The sequence below is a fragment of the Stegodyphus dumicola genome, chromosome X2 (genome assembly GCF_044657685.1).
Source record: "Stegodyphus dumicola isolate Sdum_Otavi_A_Nest chromosome X2, ASM4465768v1".
NCBI lineage: Eukaryota > Metazoa > Arthropoda > Arachnida > Araneae > Eresidae > Stegodyphus > Stegodyphus dumicola.
Genome location: NC_140781.1, coordinates 159,154,790 through 159,169,691, shown reverse-complemented (window position 1 = coordinate 159,169,691; position 14,902 = coordinate 159,154,790). Strand labels below are relative to the sequence as shown.

The 14,902-nt window shown below is 32.7% G+C and overlaps 1 protein-coding gene across 3 annotated transcripts in view; it reads right to left on the bottom strand.

Annotated features, from left to right (window-relative positions):
• LOC118181660 (mesoderm induction early response protein 1-like) overlaps positions 1–14,902 on the bottom strand; it is a 236,979-nt gene that overhangs the window by 55,528 nt on the left and 166,549 nt on the right. For all 3 annotated transcript variants that reach the window (XM_085808930.1, XM_085808931.1, XM_085808932.1), the window contains 2 exons: positions 14,700–14,788; positions 6,198–6,279 (listed from right to left, as the gene is read on the bottom strand). In XM_085808930.1, coding sequence (XP_085665056.1) covers positions 6,198–6,279; positions 14,700–14,788 — 171 coding nt within the window. The remainder of the gene's footprint in view (positions 1–6,197; positions 6,280–14,699; positions 14,789–14,902) is intronic.

Below are 14,902 nucleotides of genomic sequence, written 5' to 3'. Positions count from 1 at the left end.
TAAAAATTAAAAATTCATCAGATCTAAGGTCTGAATGGTGATATGGTAATTTTTCCACATAAAGTTTTTTAATAGTCTACAATCTAAAGTCTTAATTCAATTTTGCTTTATTGATGTATATAAAACAATAATTTATCTCCAAGTATAATCAGTAAATAAACTGTGCTAATCAATTATGAATTCATCCTAGTGGCAAATAAAAAGTGAAAAGTTAAAAGTCAATAGTGACAAAAATCAGCGATTCATTCTTTTAAATTTCACTTATGCTATGAATACTAATGGTATTTACACATGGTATAAATTTATGAGCAAGTTTATTTTCAGTGTCAGGAGGAAAACAGAGAACTTTAAATTCAGATAATTCATAGGACCAGTGTTAAATATTTTTAGTAAAATTTCATATAAATTTTAATTTCCTTGCATTAAAGAAAGTTTGCAGATTCCCTTGCTATTAGGAATCAAACGTTTCACTCATTTACTTAGACATATTACAGTTTCACAATACAGATAATTGATTTAACATTTTTCATTACATATTCTGTTTGCAGATTTTTTTTTTTTTATTAGCTTTTTGTGAACTGAAAATGTGCTTTTTGATTGAAACAAGCTAAGAAATCGCTATTTTCTTTAAACGGCATTCATATGTTTTTTAATTACAATTTATAAAATCCTTCAGTTCAAGCAATAAGAAATATGGTAAATTGTGGCTATAATTTTCTACTTAATTTACCAATTTCATGTAATTTTTATCTGTTTGCATAATAAACAGACTGATTATGGTAGCTTTTGTTTTACGAAGGCATGCAAGTAATTTATGAATCGATTTAATATTTTATTGCTTTTATTATTGTATCTTTTATTTTCATTTGCTTAATTTAATAAAGATGTTCTTTATCACTGGTATATAAATAAAATATAAAGGGATGAAAACATTAATTAAGTTAATAATAACTAAGTAAATAATGTGTTATTAAAATATCATAAACATTAAATAAAAAGGAGCAAATTAACAATAAATTAACATAAATTTGAAAACATTGAGTGAAATATAAGCGAGTTCATAATAAGACATGATATAGAAAATAAAAGGTAGATTTTCTTTTTCATTCCCCCCCAATGGCAAGACACATACTTTTCCATATTTATTGAGAACAGCCGAACCATTCAGTTATACAGCTCATCACTGAAAATGTTATACAGGGTAGTGCACCAGGAATAGTCTGATATTATGCTTATGAGAAGGTGTAACAACACATAAATAATCCTTAAATGGGATTCAGACCCTCACCTTGCTGTTCAGACTAGTAGTCAGTCTTAGCTAACTGCTATACAATCCAGAGGGGACGAATAAACAAAAAAATAAAATTTTTGCTCAGAGGAAAACAAAAATCCACTCAGTGGGATAAAAAATACTTTTTTCGTACTGAGATATATGCATAGTTTTACTTGGATTCTAATCCATTTAAACACATTCTGACCAAATCGATATAGCCCATAAAAATTTCTTTTAAGGTTAGCATTTTTATAAAGAGGATTTTCCATCACAACTGCTGAAGTTTTCCCACACATTTTGGTCTTCTAATTGAAATTGAATCAGTTATTTGGTTTCTATTTACTACCACCTAACTAAAAAAAGGCATTAATATTTTCTGTTAACAATATTATCCATTAATATTACAATTCAGATGTACAATGGAAATTGTCTGCTTTATTAAGCCCAAGTGAGTTTTGCCTAGAATTATAATTTCACTCAGAAATTCAGAAAACACCGGAACACGACACCAATTTAATTCAAGTCTTGATCTGAGCAAAACTTTTCATACATTAAAATAAACATTAATAACGCACTCAGCTTGTTAAATTCATATCATAGAAAGTGATCATAGCATAGAAAGTGATTCATAGTATAGAAAGTGATCATGGCAGAAGAAAACCTTTTCTTTAATAGTTTTACTGCATCAAGTATTTTGAGTATGTCTCATATTTTTACCTTTATATTTACTGCACATGAAGTTAACTTTTATCATTTTAAACAATTTTTAGTGTTTAGAGCATGATCAAAATCGAAATATGGGTTTAATTAAGTCTTTTAAAAGCTCCACTGTTTCATCTTCAGCTATGTTTTAAATTTCCAAACGAAAGATGCTTTGCATTATAGCACAGGTTTAATACATTATCAGGCAGAACTCTAATGAACGTCCAGAAATAAGAATAAACAACTATACAAAAAAAGTCAACTTTAATTAAACAACTTTAAACAAAACTAGAAAACTAAATTTCAGTGTAAATTTTTATTTCTTTCTACCTGAATGCTATGCTGAAGCAGCATGCAATTAAGTAAAAAGTGGTCAGGAGAAAAGGAGATATAAAGTTTACAAAATATGTTCCATTAATGATGCTGTCATGTAGATAGCATGCAGGGACAGAATTGGAGAAGACCCAACAACGTGCAACTCATTCTATTTTAAATTTTTGATTCTAAATTCGATGATGTGGTGCAAAACTGTACATTTAAAGTAATTAATAAGGATTTTACTATATGAATGAGTTAAAAAAAATAACAATTCTTTTTACACAGATTCAAATGTACAGGCACACACCACATGGCCCTGACATGACATCCCCTATTGCCAGGCGAAAAGTGTAATTGAAGTATACCTTAAGAAGCTAAGTTGGACATATATAACCAAAGGATGCTATTAAAAGCTTATACCAGAGGGAAATGGGCAGATGTGGCAGTTTCACAGTTTCCCAATCATTTCTGACTTGCTGACATTTTTTAACATTATTTTGCTCAGCTTTTACAAATTTGTACAACACTTCTTACCCAAACAATAATAATATAGCAGATGTTCTCTTAATGTGATTTATAGCCACTACGGAAAAAAGAACTATTCAGATTTTTGGATATTAATTCTACTACACTGAGTTATTGATTAAAACTCCCCATGCAGATGGAAACAAAAAGTAATGAGTAAAAATTTCTCAAATCATGTTCAGTAAGGAGTCACAAAACATGCAGAAATTCTTCCCATAGCTTTAAAATGCAACTCGCCCATTTTGGACATCACCATAAGTATAGTCTTGTGGTAAAGTTTCCAGACTCTTACTGACAGCTTAATATGCATTTTAAATACTGTGTTGAAGTAAAAAATAAATAAATAAATAAAAATAAAGCAATGTAACTTAGGTTAATATGTATAAAGGGTCAACTGGCACAATGAGTACCATTTTAGTACCATTCCTGAAAAGACATGAACAGTAATGTTCGTAAGAATCAGATGATCTAACTGTTTAAGCAGCCAATCCCAATCACCCACTTGCATCTGAATGCCTTCTCACTACACTTTTAGACCCATAAATCCCTCCACAAGCACTGTACATTCTCAACATCCACTGTGGGAATTTATAATTTAACAGAGAAGCAGCACAGTGGATTACGGCAGAAAGCAAGGTAAATAGCAACAGGTAAATGACAAAAAATATCTAATTTCTCCTTTCTTCAATCTCTAAAACCTGATAATTAAATGCCTTGGAACACTAGTACTTCACTTCACACTCTATTTCTGATACTTAAAAAAGCTGTGCATGTAAGTTTTTTGTGGTACCATTTACAGTGTTCTCTATGAAGAAATCTCTCTCCATAAACACATAAGGTATTTCTCCCACCTACTCAGCGTGCTTTTGCGGTGTAGTAGTTTTGCACGCTGGGCCAGTTTCCAGAGGTTCGTGGTTCGATTTCCGGCGAAGGCAGTTGCTAATTTTTCATCTTGCCTGCTTCCAAAAAATTACCTAATGTCTCTACAGTGGCGCCTGAACTAAAAGGGTGGTGGATGATGATTTTTCCCCACTCAGGATTTGGTGATTGTGGCCCCTAAAACTCCCAGTTGCCCTTTAAAAGGGGAGGTATATAAGGTATTTCTCCCACTTTCTTAGTGTGCCTTCGTAGTTTAGTTCTGTACACTTAGGCCGGTATCCAGAGGTCCGTGGTTTGATTCCCGGCAAAGGCGGTTCCTAATTTTTCATCTTGCCTGCTTCCAAAAAATACCTAATGTCTCTACAAAGAAACATATTTTCAGTTGCTAAATCCACAATATATATAAAACATAACTGACCTTTGCAAATGCTGAAGCTAAAATAAGCTCACGTCACTCATTCCAAAAATTTCAGAACAGCACTTAATTATTTGTTGATTTTTCAAACTAATTCCATAAAATTTTCAGAAATAGTCATTATGTTATAATACACAGAACTACTAGAATTTCCATGAGATCATGCTGATGTATGGCATTGTTAATGCTAATGGTCTGATTAAATGGCATATTACAAAAATGAAATTAAAGTTAATTTTAACTATTTACGCTTAACCATTATTTTAAATTTCTTCCGAAGAATTATTTCCATTTCTATGCAGACTACACTTTTTGAATCAATCATAAGTTTCTATTTTGCCCTCGCATATATATGTATTTAGACCCAATATTTATGCAACAATAATTTAATATATCTTCCCAAAAAGTGTTGCTCAGTTACACTTCCATTAGCCAACATATACAGACATTTACTTAACACTTATAGTATTGTTTTAAGTTCATGGCATATACTATTTACATCAATGTAGTCTTACATACTCTCTATAGGATGACATATCATTAATACTCAGGCATACTATTTTTACTACCTCTAAAACCAGTAACACCTGACATTCAAAAGCACAACCTTGAAAGACTTAATTCTCTAACCTTCCAGTTTAAAATATGAATTTGCAAATATGTAAATCTTATTTTCCATCCATTAAAAATAAACATCAGCAGGCAAATGAAGAGACTTTTCCTCTTAAATTGACTAAATTACACCCAATCATTTCAACTGCCTTAATTCATGGTGTAAAGTTTAATTAGCAAGGCTTTGAAAGAATCCCTTTATAAAGAACTGCTATTCACAAATTATATCAAATTTATGAGCCCATGAGGAATAACCAGAAAACATTTTAGTTTGGCCAGGAATTGCACCTTGAAAACCAATATTTAGTACTTTAACCACTCAGTCGACGGTGGGCTAATTCGTAGTTTAAAAACTATACTAATTAAACTGTGTTTAAGAAGTATTTTAACAATTAAATAAAAAAATATTGTCTAGTTTTCTTCTACTCAATATGCAAGAAAATGTTTTTATTGATGTCTTCAAAGTGCCAAATCACACACAAATAAACTAAATTAAACATTTTCAAAAATAAAGTCCCTCACAATAGTCGATGTCGTTCTAAAAATGTTTACTAGATCACTATTATGATATTCCAATTAAAGAATGCATCTGCATGCACAAATACGAGGGCCATCCAGGAAGTAGATTACGTTTCCGTCTGTGTCCGCTAGGGGCCGGGCTAGCGCGGCCATCTTGGGGTCAGAGCGTTGCGCAGCTCAGTCTGCATCTAGCCGTGCTAGTGAGAGGTTCGTGCTGTGCTCCGTTCAGATACTGCGACGGTTTGAAATGTCTGCGTTAATTGAAAATCCCGCGAGCTGCGAGGTGCGCTCAGTAATAAGGTTTCTGACTGCAAAAAACTGTAAACCGATAGAAATCTATCGGCAGCTTCGTGAAGTGTATGGGGACAACATTATCACTGAAGGTGGAGTGCGTCAGTGGGTCATAAGATTTCAAAATGGCCGAACCAATGTTCACGACGAAGATCGAAGTGGGAGACCCAGCATAGTGACCGCCGAACTTCTCGAAAAAGTCGATGCTAAAGTCCGTGAAAATCGAAATTTCACAATAACGGAACTTTCTTTGAGTTTTCCACAAATTTCGCGAAGTTTGTTGCACGAAATCATCAGCGAAAAGCTTGGTTACCACAAGTTTTGTGCAAGATGGAAGGCAAGAAGAGGTAACGAAGTGGTTGAAGGCGCAGGTGGCCGAATTTTTCGACGAAGGAATTTCCAAGCTCATACATCGCTACGATAAATGCCTTAATTTGTATGGTGACTATGTAGAAAAGTAGTATTTGAGTGTGGCTTTCATCTGTATATAATAAAATTTGTTTCCTATACTTTGTTTATTTTTTTATTCCAAAACGTAATCTACTTTCTGGATAGCCCTCGTATAACACAATATGATTAAAAGAGCAAGAATTGACCCCAAAAACAAAAAATAAGAAGAAGCGAACAAATTTAATAAATTAACTTTCAGAAACAAAATTATACCAGCAGGTGGAAGAGGCTGCATGCGTCGCCTTCTTAAGGCTTCTTCTTTGTTATGACCACATTGTAATAATAAAAATAAAGCCTAAAAATAAACATATTTAAAGTTTGTTAAAACATGAGTTTCATACTAAACCGTATTTATTAACATAACAGACATAAACTTATCACATATTACCATTTCACTTACATTTTACAAATATCAACATATGACTAATATGAAATGGATAGATTTGCATGCAATTATAGATGCTGTTAAGTACACAAATCATAACTATTAGTGGGAAAAATTTTCACATCATCTACATTTGCTTCAAAGTTACACCAAAATCTCTCAAATTAACAATGAACTAAGAGTCTTTGAGTTGCTTAAAACTTTCTCATTAACCAGTCTGAGTATCTTGGTTTTTTAAATCTAGAATTGAATTTAAACATTATTTATTACTAAAATTTACATAGTTTCTCATTTTTGTCTCTGTTTTCATAAACATTCATGTATTATTTACAGCATTAAAAAAGTAAGGAAGCAAAATATTTTTATTTATAACCTAGTATATGCAAACTGATGAAAGATCTCCTAATCAAATAAAAGCAGACATGCCATTCAGGGAGTTGATTACTATCTGCACATATTGTAGGATTGAACACATACATTAAAAAGTGGATAAAATGATAACAAAATAAATCCTCACTTAAAAGAACAAACAGAATATTTGAAAAGAAATTAGTGTGTATGTTAATAATAGCAGGGATAACAGAGCCAAAAACCTTTTCTCTTTTTTTAATTACATCAAAATTTACATGCATAGTTCAAAATCATACTATTTCGACAATAATCACTAAAAAATAAAAGCAAGCAACATTTACAAGAAAGTAAACGACACAAAATAGATGATGGACTCAGAAAGAAAGCCTATCAGAAGCAAGCTTTAAGGGCTCCTGGAAGAAAGCTTCAAGCAGGCTGGCCTCAAGCAAAGGCAACTTGATGATTACAAGTGTTTCGAATGTTAGTATCCATGTTACGACAACAAATTCAAACTATAGATTTGTGGCAATGTCCATAAAAAAGCCACAACATCATGAAGCATAGATTTGTGGCATTACCTTATAAAGTATTTTCTCCCTTCTTTCTGTATGCCTTCATGGTGTAGCGGTAGCGCACTCAGCGCATATTCGAGAAATCCAGGTTCAAGTTCCCGTGAGGGAATTGCTGATTTTTTGTGTTTCTACTTCAAAAATCCTAATGACTCTATAGTGGCACCCAAACTAAAAGGTGGTAGATCATGATTTTTCATCATCAGAATTTGGCGATTGGATCCCCTAATTCCCAGTTGTCCTTTCAAAGGGGGAGTATACACAGTATTTTTTCCTTCCTTTCTGCATGCCTGCATGGTGTAACAGTAGCAGACTTGGCACATATACAAGAGGTCCAGGTTCAAATCCCTACAAGGGCACTGCTCATTTTTCATGTTTCCTACTTCAAAAATCCTAATGACTCTACAACCTGTCAGTTTTAAGCAGCTGATGAGCAAGTGATTCTAAAAATTTTAAGTACTACTTCAGTACTAAGCCCAACATCCAGAATCATAAAGAATTCAACAATTCAAGATTTTAGATTATTAGCTTAAATCTAGTAACATGACATGCAGAAATTTTAAAATTCAAACATGAAATAGTTTATAAAATAATGAAGAATTTACGGCCATAAGGGAAACAAACTTTACGAGAAAAAAAGACAAATATTTATTTTTATGTTTTATTAAATATTTCTTTTGATGTAAGACATTTGAGCTGTTTTGATTTTTGTGCTAATATTTTCCATTGGTATTTATAGCTGATATTTCCCATTAATATACTGCAAAATCACACAGACATAATTTCTTCAGTTATAAAGTTCCATTGTTCATGTCCCGAATTGCTGTGTTCAAAATCCCTACCAAATTATAAACTCAAATCATTTTATTCTCGAAAATCTTCTTTCAACTTTTGTCCTTAATGGTATTTATAGCTTTTGGATTTAAAACTCTACTACAGATTTCACTATTCATTAGTTGATTCCTGATCAAGGCATTGTCATTGCAATGGAAAACTTCTTTGTATTAATCTCTTCTCCACATTAGTTCACAAATTCAATTGGAAAATTTTCCATTTTATATTGTTCAAACTCTCAGCCAAAATCCGGTTGCTGTTTTGCCTAATTTAGAAATGTGTATGAATGGCATTTTCTTGTGCCAAGCACACTATAGAACTAAATATGCTTTTACTAGCTACTGAGTACCAAATATGCTTTCACTTGCAGATCCTGCTAAAGCTCCAGAAAGTTTCTTCAACATAATCAAAAATTCAAACTTGAATTTCGATAAGACAATAATAACAATATCCAGCAAAAATAAGTTGAAGAATCAGATTAGTTTAGGAAAAGCAAAATTTCCTACAGTAAACAAACGTTTTTTTTTTTTCCCCAGAATCCTTCTTGCTTCCTGCTCTTATACCATCAAAAGAAAACCAACATGAGTAATATTCCAATCCAAACAAATATATTTTGAGGGTTTCATTTATTGTTTAGACCAGATGGAAACTATTAATCCACCACACTTTCACAACTCAGGGGCCAAAAGTTAAGAGTTGCTTCTAATGTCAATCAATATAAACATGCACATATATGTACATACATATACATACACACATAGGTGCATGGATGCATTTATATACACATACATGTGTGTTTGAAAAAAGAAGTTACGAACTTTATTTCTATAAACACTGCACCTTGATATGTGCCTCCAATAATATATTCACAAAATAAGGTAGAGAATTTTATGAGAACAGTTTCAATACTACTGATACGGTTTTAAAGATAGATTAAATTAAACGTTTTATGTTGCATCTGTACATTAAAACATTTGATTTACAAAATACTCATAATGCTTTAATAATTTAAATGCTATAAGTTTCTTAGCTTTGCCTTTATGAAGACACTGCAAAACAAACTTGCTGAATAACATTCCTTTTCCATACATATTTTCAAATAAAAATCAATATTTCTTGAAAAGACTTCAAATTTTTAATAAATTTGCATCTGAGAGTTCCTGTTTTACACCAGCAAATTACTCATTCTAAACTAATACCAGAAGCATCCTGAGAAATTATTAATTGCTCCTTACTCACTGAAATTTTTATTTAATTTATCCTCATATAATGAACATTTTAATAAATGTGTTTTCTGATCTTCTTGAAAGATAAAAATCGGTACCATTAAAAATTTATCTTTTGTGCCAAAAGTGTTTTCATAGAATTCTCTGCCACATTTTCAGAAACTATGAAAAAAAATTCTATAAGCTCAATATTTAAGAAAATAAAGCTTGCAACCACTTATTTCAAATACCTATTAAGCAGGTTGGTCAAATATCAGTCTTATTTTTTAACAGTTTGAATCTCCATTAATTTACAGTATATGTTAATGAAATCAGCAGACAAATGCATCTTATTTCTCAGAGGCTGATGTGTCCACTACCACCGTGTAAAAGGGCACTATCTCCCGTAGACTGATAGTATATTTTTGTACAGTAATACCCAAAACTAATTCCACTATAAGAAATGAAAGTTTTTTCAAAATATAACAATATCTCAAATTGACTCATATTTGAAGTATTAGTCTACGAAGAGTTCCATTTTTCTGAATAGACCGACTCTCTAATATACATTACAAAGTCCATAATCCAGCCTTGTCGGGACTTCGGCGATTTCGGATTAGGGGTTTTTCCAGATTATAGATCATCAATTTAAATCTGGTAAGATGGCATGCAGAAATTATACAATTAAAAATAGGAAACTGTAATTTATGAAATAAAGAGCAATTATGATCTAAACGGTATTAAAATTTACAAAAAAAGCCTAATATTTATTTATTTACTTTATTAAATATGTCTTTCAATGTAAGTTGTTTTAGTGCTAATACTTCCTCTTTAATTCTATAAACAGGCATAATTTCTTGTTCAGTTACAAAGTTCCACTGTTCAAGTCCTGTAATTGCTGAGTCGAGAATACAGACTAATTTGTCGATCAAATTTTTTTTGTTTCCAATAACCTCTCTGTCACTTTCTTCACTATCGGGAGCGTGCATTAAACGCACATGCGTAAGTTTGTGGCTTTGAGGTCCGCATTATAGATCATTTCGAATAATGGATGTCCGGATTACGGACTTTGTACTGTATAGAATTTTTTTTTTATCAAATATGCCATGTGTCCCTTGTAAGTGTCAATTTGCAACTGAGTCTGTCCAGGGAAAAAAATTGAAAAAAAAATTTTTTTTCTTATTTCAAAGATAAACATGAACTGAGAGAAAAATTTACTAATAATTATAATGAACTCAATATGTCAAGGAAAAAAAAATTGAAAAAAGAAAGTTTTCTTATTTCAAGGATAAAGACAACTGAAAGAACAATTTACTAATAATTATAATGCAAAACTTATGAAGAAATATTCCAATATACAGAAACACATGGGTCTAATCAATGTACAACGATAAACATAAACAATGTACAATTATGGTCACATAAACAATGTACATGTACCGCCCAACCAGTACAGTGGTTAACGTTGTTGATTGCCGTGCTGAAGGGCCCTTGTTCGAATCCCGGAGAAGACATGGATGTTTACAAATGGATAGTGTCGGTGTGACATGGTGGCACTCTAAATATGCGGCGAGCCAAAAGTCCTCTCATGTAAATTAGTGGAAGGGGAGAGGGGTGGGAGACCCTCGAACCCATCTCACCGGTGTGCTTTCCATCAAAATTGGGGGCGGAACTAAGTGAAATCGCACTGTCACCTGGAAGGTGCTCAAGGCTGTTACCAACGGCAGTGTAATCTAGCGCTCTTTGCCACGAGGAATTTCGTGGGCTTGGGCAGACTGCATCAGACAAGTGAGCATAAGCAACAACACAATGCACATGTAAACCTAAACGAAACCTATAAAAAACTAATTAGAACAAGAGACGCTATAACATAAATACAAATCATAGCTTCTTATAAATCACTACTTAATATGAGTGCATTTGCTATGAATTTTGCTGAAAAATTATAAAGGGACTCTGCCCCTACCACTGTTCTACATGAGTTGGTCAGCAACTAACCTGTTAATAATGTTAATTATGCAATTTTTTAAATTGAAACTGCATAAAGCACATGGTACTGAACATTGAAATATTGAATGCACTGCTCTGGTTTTCACCTACCATAGCCAAAATTTAGCACTTGCTGTTCTGTGACAAAACAGTTTTGTTCCTATGTTGCATTAGCCTTTTACCAAAGATACATGACAGTGTGAAACGTCTTAGCAAAAAGATTTGTGTCAAAATCCAATAAGAATATGGTATGCTGTAGTGCTTTACTGGGTCAATATTTTACATGGTATGTCTCACTTTCAGCATGTCTAAACTTCAAATTATAAAATAGTGCAGGGGCAACACAATTAGAGGGTTTCCCCATGCCAATCTCTGGAAACCAGTTAACGTGTGCTTCAATGGCTGAGCAATGAAAAACTGCATAATAAGCAGGCCACACAGCAAGATTCAGTGCAAATCTTGTTGCTCATCATACAGCTTTAGTTAAGATCTAACTGTGATTATTGTCTTGGATTACTCTATACTACTACTGCATCGCAGCTGCAATGCCAATGTTTACAAAATGTCTTCATTTTGTGATATTCAATTACATATTTGCTAATTCTAGTACACTGTATTAATATTCATACATTTTAATTATGTTATCTTTATATAACTACATACCATATATTATGCTTACTGTAAGCCTATCACATCTATACTAAAGAATTTGTAATTCTCTATCTCTTTTGTTTTCATTCTTACTAATGTTTAATATGAGGTAGGAGTCAAAAGTTCAGGGATTGAGTCTATAACATAAAAAATATTATGAATTAAATTGCAGAAACACATCCTCCTTCGAAACAAGACCCTTGTGCAACAACACACTTTTGCCAATGCCTGTAAAGTTCATCAAAGCATGTCTGGAATCCATTTTTGGTCATGTCCTTTAATTCAGCCTGCGATGCACATTTAACATCATCTGAAGATTGAAATCGACAAATCCTGCACGCATCTTGCTAGTTCAGGAAATAGGAATAAATCACAGAGTGCGAAATCAGGTGAGTAAGGAGGATGAGGCAAAAGAGTTGTTTTTCGTTTTTGCATGAAAGTCACTGATGAGAAGCGATCGGTGAGCAGGAGCGTTGTCATGCAACAGCACCCATGACTGCTTAGTCCACATTTTGGGTCTCTTCTTCCAGATTGATTTAAGCAAATGATACAGGATTTTGATGTAGAGTTCTTTGTTCACAGTGTGTCCTTCAGGGATAATTTCCAGATGCACAATGCCCTGAACATTGAAGAATACCTCTAGCACAATTTTCCCTTTAGAGTGATCTTGGTGTAATTTCTGCTTCCGTTGGAGATTGTGGTGATTTCCACGTTGCCGATACTCACTTGGTTTGCAGGTCATACATAAAACACCATTTCTCGTCTCCAGTAATAATTCTGCCAAGTAGGGAAGAATTATTTTGTCAACAGCCAAAATTAAGTAAGCCATTTCCATACAAATTCCCTTTTGGTCTATGTTTAACAAGCGGGGGAACGATGCGTTGACACATCCTATGCATGTTAAGATCCTTAGTCAGTATCTACCGACATGTGGCCTCTGATATCTCAACTGATTCTGCTAATTGGGAAATTGTTTACTACCTGCTCGCAGGTACCGCCTCAGACACCTTTTTCATGTTTTCATCGGTGCACGAAGTTACGGGACGGCCACAGTGTTCACATCGTCTTCGGCACTTTCCTAAAATGACAAAGCCTTCTCTGAAATGATGATGCCACTCAAAAGCTTGCATTCTTCATAACATTTCACTTCCGTACACATTCTTCAACATTTTGAAAGTCTCCGTAGCACTCTTTCCCAAGCGAGCACAAAATTTGCTATTGATTCTTTGCTCAACTGAAGCCATTTCTTTCTATTGCCATTTACTAAATGCACCTGCCTACAAAAAACGCTGTCATCATGAGCTTTTGACCATGTGATTTGAGATAAACCACTTTTAGAAAAGGGGGAGAACATGGTTACACAAAAACGCTCTCGTAGACGCACTACTGCAAAACATTTTTAGTTATAGACTCAGTTCGGGAACTTTTGAATCCTACAACATATACTGCCGGCTAGTTATTTTTTCTTTAATCATTGCATTGCATATAAATATCACTATACTATTATCGAGAAAAATTATTGTACCGCCATTGTACACATCACTGGCTGGGTAATCTTTACATTTGTTTGCATATGCTTATTATACTGGGTAGAACACTACATTTCTGTCAATGTTGCTGTAAATTTTCTCCAATATCTGCATGCTTGTAAGCGTAAAAGGCTATTTAGGTCGTGCCTCAGAAGGCAGAGTACATTACTTCTAGCTTATACATGTAATTGAAATAACGAAGTTTCAGAACATAGGAATTAAAATTTATGGGAAGTTCCATTGTTTCCAGATGGAAAGTTTGGACAGTTCTACAAATACAAAATCTAGCTTTTTACAGATCTCCATAATGCAAAAGTACAAGTTGTAAAATGTCAATTGTGCTTTAAATATTAAAGGTTCTGTACATTTATAGACAAAATTCATTAGTAATTAACAGTTTTTGTGGGAGCAACCCTGATGTTAATAAGTGTTGTTTTATCCAATAAAGCATCATTAAGCATAAAAACAGGCAACTTCTGAATTAAAGTTTTTCCCTAAATCTAGAGAAAATCTTTGAAATCACTTGGTAATAAGCATCGTAAAAAAAGATCAAAAACAATTTTTAAACTCAAGTATCTTTGTAAATTCTCAATTTAAATCAGTTTCCAATAGGCACAGAAAGTATTAACACATAAAACATAATAGTATTAGACACAAAAGTAAATTTTTTCTCTAATATCTTGAAAGATTTAGAACTTAAGGTTATGGTAGTTTCTGTATTTAATTTACTAAAGCATAATAAGCCTTCTCTGGACTATCCTTCTTAATCTGAGCTGACTATATAAAATCTTAAGACTTCTAAAATTCTTCAGAGTTGCAATTATATATGTCTCCTTGAGAATTATGTACATCTCAAATAAAATTATATGTGCATCCCCAGTATCAATATTTCTAAGTACATAACCCACTTTTCATGAACATCCTGCATTTACATGTAGCTTACAAATATTACTTCATGCATTAAAAGCTTACAGATATTAAAATTGTAAAACTTAGAAAAGAAAGTGGTTATTACTCAAAACTAATTCACATAGCTTCCAGATATTTAAATATTTACATGAATTTTTATCTTGACTAATACCAATTACAATTTACTACACATAACATGTATATGAAATATTATTATGAAAACTTTACATCAATTTGAATTTACAAAAAGAATAAACTTTCTTGCATAAATAAATTTAAAATAAATCACCAACTTGTTCATCATCCCTAACATGCCTTCCAGAAGGTACTCCACTCGGAGTTCCTGATTTGGGAAAGTGGGCTTGCCTAAGATAATCTTCAACTAAAAAAAAAATAATAACAATAAATAAAATTTGGCATCTCACAGAACTGTACATAAATTAAACGATTTGCTAGGTAACAAATATTTCAGGTCAAAATTATGCAAAATCAGTGT